This window comes from Crocuta crocuta, unplaced genomic scaffold (assembly GCF_008692635.1).
Source record: "Crocuta crocuta isolate KB4526 unplaced genomic scaffold, BGI_CrCroc_1.0 scaffold110, whole genome shotgun sequence".
Taxonomy (NCBI): Eukaryota; Metazoa; Chordata; class Mammalia; order Carnivora; family Hyaenidae; genus Crocuta; species Crocuta crocuta.
In genome coordinates, this window is record NW_027527386.1 from 1492695 (window position 1) to 1497369 (window position 4675).

At 65.8% G+C, this 4675-nt stretch overlaps 1 protein-coding gene across 1 annotated transcript in view; it reads right to left on the reverse strand.

Annotated features, from left to right (window-relative positions):
- Positions 1-4675, reverse strand: part of KDM4B (lysine demethylase 4B) — an 86614-nt gene that overhangs the window by 9335 nt on the left and 72604 nt on the right. Inside the window, 3 exon segments of the mRNA XM_077779841.1 lie at positions 296-474; positions 2292-2412; positions 2637-3082. Coding sequence (XP_077635967.1) covers positions 296-474; positions 2292-2412; positions 2637-3082 — 746 coding nt within the window.

Consider the following 4675-nt stretch of genomic DNA (forward strand, 5'->3'; position numbering starts at 1 on the left):
AGCCCCCGTGGGCTGCTTCTCACTGTCCCCCTGCAGCTGCCCTGTGCCAGCTGCCCAGCCCTCATCCCTGATCCCAGAGACCTCAAGAGATCCTCCTCAGTTAGCCCCAGTCCTGCCCCCACAGAACCACCTCCCAACTCAGGGTCACATCNGCGTGGCCCGGCTGACTCGAGAAGCACTGGGTGCTAGGCTGGGAGCCAGGGACCCAAGGTCAGCTCAGACTGGGTCCCGTCCTGCCGGGACTCACAGTCCAGGGGCTGCTGAACACAGAGTGGGNCCCCCGGAGCCCCCTCACCTGGGTGTAAGGGTAGAAGAGGGTGCAGATGGCGCAGTAGGGCTCGGTCAGGGCGGCTGCCGCGTTGAACTTCCTCTCAGCCTGGAAGCTGGCAGCCTTGTTCTTCCACTGCAGGGAGAGCAAAGACCTCAAGGCCTCGGGGTCACTCATGTCCTCCTCCCCGGAGAAAGGGAAGGCTTCTAGAGGAAAACAGGAGGGCGGGAGGGGACGGAGAGAAACCTGGGCATGGCTGGAGGCCCAGAGAAACCCGTCCCCAGCCGGCGGGCACTTTACTGCAGAGAGCACGGGGGTGACCGAGCAGGGGCAGTGTCACTCCCACGCTCCGCTGACTCCGTGTCACGACCGAGATGAAGGCCGCAGACGGCCGTCCCTCCCACCTCGCCTGTCACCTGTCGAGGCTGCTCTTTGCTGGCCTCGGTCAGCAGCCAGCCGCGCCCCAATCCCCCGATGTCCCACTGCTGTGGTTCCTGAGGACACGGGGCTGAGCCTCGGAGCTGTGCAGGGGCCCACCCCGTGGAGCGGGCGCTCACTGCTGAGGCCCCAACCTTCACCACAGCTGGGCCAGCAAGGCATGGTGGGAAGAGAACGCGGACAGGAGCCTGGGGGCCCGGGCCTGGGGACTCATGAGAGTGAGGAGGAGGTCAACGCAGACCCCTGGAGATGGATCATCTACGGCCCTAGAGAGGGGGTCTGGGCCTGACTGGAGGGTCAAGGCTGCTCTGCCCAAGGACACGGAGACCCCAGGCAGGCCCAGGCACCCTGCGGTGAGGAGAGCTGCTGGCCTCCCTTCTGGCACCAAAGATGAACGCTGGGCTCTGGGGCCCCGGCAGAGTAGGGGTGGGGGAGGCCTTGCAGGCACTTTCTGGAGAGGTGACACTACAGTCTTTCCGCCTGCAACGCCACGTCTGGCCCTCCTCTGAGCCCCTCTTGCTCTTGGGGGCTCTGGCCCTGTGATCGGGGCGCTTCCTCTCCCCCGGCCCTCCGGTCGGATGGGGAATGGAAGGAGCCATCTGGATGAATGTTACAAACTCCACGTGCATCTTACACGAGAGGCTGAAGCCGAGGATGAAAACCTGGTTTAGCAGAATCTCTGCCTGAGGCTCTCAGCTCCCCAGGTTTACTCCAACCTTCCTATGGCGGCCCGGCCACAGCCAGGTCTCGGTGCGGCTCTGGGGACAGCGCCCCCTGCATGTCAGGGCAGCGCACAGGGACAGGCGTCCCAGAGCCAGGCCCGCACAGCCCCGTGATCACTTAACACGGAGTCATTTCTCAACCCCCAACTTGGGGCTGGGGAGGCGAGGGGGGTGCGGCCGGCACACCGGGGCCTAAGTATGCACCTCCCCCTGGCTCGCTTGCAGCCTGCTCTGTCAATGTTCGGAAGCCTGGGCTGTACCAGGCATCTGAGCGGGCCCTGAGCCCGCGAGAGCAGAGGGCACGGTCCTTGCCCACCCGGGGGCCATGGGAGCTGCGGGCAGCCTGCCCCGGCCTGGGGGAAGGGGCTTCCGGCAGGAATAGCACCTGCTGGGCTCTCACAAGAGCAGGTGTGCGGAGGGGAAAACCATAGGTAAAACCTGCCACGTCAGCAAGCACCCAGCCTCGGCAGTCCCAGCGCCCGCCGCGGGCTCAGCACCACGCAGCACGCTTCAAAGGCGTGGGCTCTGGGCGCCTCACAGGGCTGGCAGGCCTCATTTTACAGATGGGGAAACAGTCAAAGAAAAGTTAAGCGGCATCCGAGTCTGGAGCTCCGAAGGACCATGTTGTGCCTTTCAGCCTGGTAGCAGCTGCAAAGCATGCTCCGCGCTCCGCGCTCCCCAAGGTGGGAAACGAAGGAGTGGGGCGGCCCTAGGCTGACTGTGGGGGGCACTGCGGGAGGAGCAGAGCCTCCATCTGATGTTCTGTGCAGGGGCGGGGCTCTGAGGGCCTGGCTGGTGGTGGTGGCAAGGGCAGCAGAGGGAGGCCCGGGCATGGCCACCGGGGAACAGGTGCCCTGGCTCACCCTCATCACTAGAGGCCTCCTGCTTGACCACGGTCAGCGGGGAGCGGGTGGGCGGCTTGCCCAGGGGGTGCCGCCTGCTCTTCTTGATCTCCATCTTCAATTTGGAAAACGTGGACGGTGCCTGAAAGGCAGAGCACGCAGCATCTGGGGGGGCGTGGCTCTGAGGCCCCCAGTGGAGCCCCGCCCCCCAGCAGGCCCCGGGCCCTAGATGTGGGGTCAAGGCCGCAGGCAGGGAGCTCCTGTGATCTCCGTGCTGGACCGAGGGGACTGGTTCGGGAGAGCAGGGCTGTGGTGGGGGCGCTGGGGAGGTGGGAGCCCCAGGGCCCTGGGCGGACACGCCCCTACCTGCACCTCTCTGGCTCCGCCTTCCTCCTCGGGACCCGTCAGCTCCATGGGGGCCGCCTGTTCCTTCCAGGTGGGGCCCCTCTGGGCAAAGTGCTCAAAGGCCTGCTGGCAGGACACGCGGCCCTTGTCACACAGCGTGCTGGGCCGCGGCACCACGTATAGCATGGGGATGATGGGGCGCGGCTTCACCTCTGGCTCCTGGCCAGGCGCCTCGGGGGGCACGACGTTGAGAGGTGGCGGTGGGGGCGTCCCGTCGGCCAGGGCGGGGCCTGGGGCCAGCACCGGGGACTCCAGGGGCGGCAGCCTGGGTGCCTCCTCGGCGGGGAACTGAGTGGGTGGGGGAGGCAGCTGGGGCAGGAGGGTGTGGTGCGGGTGCAGGGGGCCATAGCTCTTCTTCTTCCTGTCGCTCCTGGCCTTGGCTGGCCGCAGCTTGCCCCTTCCGTCTTCTGTGGGGAGAAAGGGAAAGACAGGTTGGTGCTGAGGCCGGCAGCCACACACCGTCCTGCGAGCCCCCCAGCCCAGGTGGGACATGGCTGGGGGTGGGTGAGGGCCCCTGAGTTTCCCCAAAAGAATACCAGCTTCCAGCGAGTTCAAATTGCCACCCGGTCACCATGCCTGAGCCTTGGGGCGGCCGCGGCCCGGCCCTCCCTGTGCTGGCAGGTGTCCGGGTGTCTCCTGGAATTGGCAGGGAGAAAGCAGAAGGAAGAGCCGCATTGAGGTTCGGGCCGGGGGTGGAGGGTGTGGGGAAGAACTGCTCCAAACGTCCTTCTTAAGGAGCGGGGCGGCCGCAAGGCGGTGCTGGGTTTTGTCAATTTCCACACAGAACGCATGCATCTGCGAAACCGCCAACAGCAAACCATGAAAAGTGGTTGCTTGAGCAGAACCGGAGAGCCCGCTGGGCCTGGAGGGACGCCCTCAAGTCCCCACAGGTGGCAAGGCGGGACGCAGGCCAGGCCAGCACATCAGGTCAAACAGAATGGATGACATAGGTCTGGTGGAATCGCGGTCCCCAGAGATGCCCGTGTCCCAGCTCCAGGCTGCATGCGGAGCCTGCCTGCGTGGTAAGAGGCCCTGCAGGGGCTAAGGACACAGGGCAGGGGAGGGTTCCAACCGGACCCTTAGAAGCCCAGGGTCTTTCCCAGCTGCGGCCGGAGGGAGGGGCACCCGCACAAGAAGGGTCAAAGAGGCGCTGCCCTGCTGGCTTTGGCGATGGAGGAGGGGCCCCGGGCCAGCGACGCAATGCCTCCAGAAACAGGCAAAGGCAGGGGACAAGTTCTGCCCTGAGCCCCGTGCAGAGGCCAGCCCTGCCCACTCCGTTTCAGCCCCGTGCGGCCCAGGGTGGGTGCTGCCCTCCTGGTGTCGGAACATACACATGAGTCTGTGGTTGCTGTTACAGCAGCCACAGGGAACTCGGTGGGGGGTGACCTCTGTGAGGACTGCTGTGCTCAGGGCGAGGCATCAGGGACCCTTGCCCTCGAGGACAAGCAGCCCAGTGGCCCCCGGGACACAGAGCCCACAGCACAGCGAGCCCCAGAACCCTCGGGCCTTGCCCGCCCCACCGGAGAATGCATGTCCTGGGTCCCTTGGTCAGACGTTACATGAGGAGGGCCAGCCTGGTCTGCCTGGGGAGCCCGGGAGGCAGCGGTTGTCCTGCTGAGGGTACTCATGAGGCCATGGGTGCCTACGGTCCCCGTCTCCCTGAACTGGCCCCCAGGGAAAATGGGGGAAACTGAGGGCCAGGCCCCCTCCCCAACTAAGCCACTGCCAAGGCACAGAGTGCAGTGTCCCGGTGTGCGACGGGGCAGCCATGTGTCACCTCGTGCTGTGAAAGCCCCTCCCCTCAGCCAGAGATGACAAGCAAATGCAGTTGACCTTGAAAGAGGAAAGGCTCCCGAGGGGAGGGTGTTTCACGTCACCCTTGACCTGCGCGGACCCAAGAAGCCGGCAAGCATGGGTGCTCTGTTCCAGCAGACAGCCGGTCCCAGGCGCCAGGAGGGAGCCCTACTGTCAACCGGCCCCCCAGACCCTGTGGCCTCTGG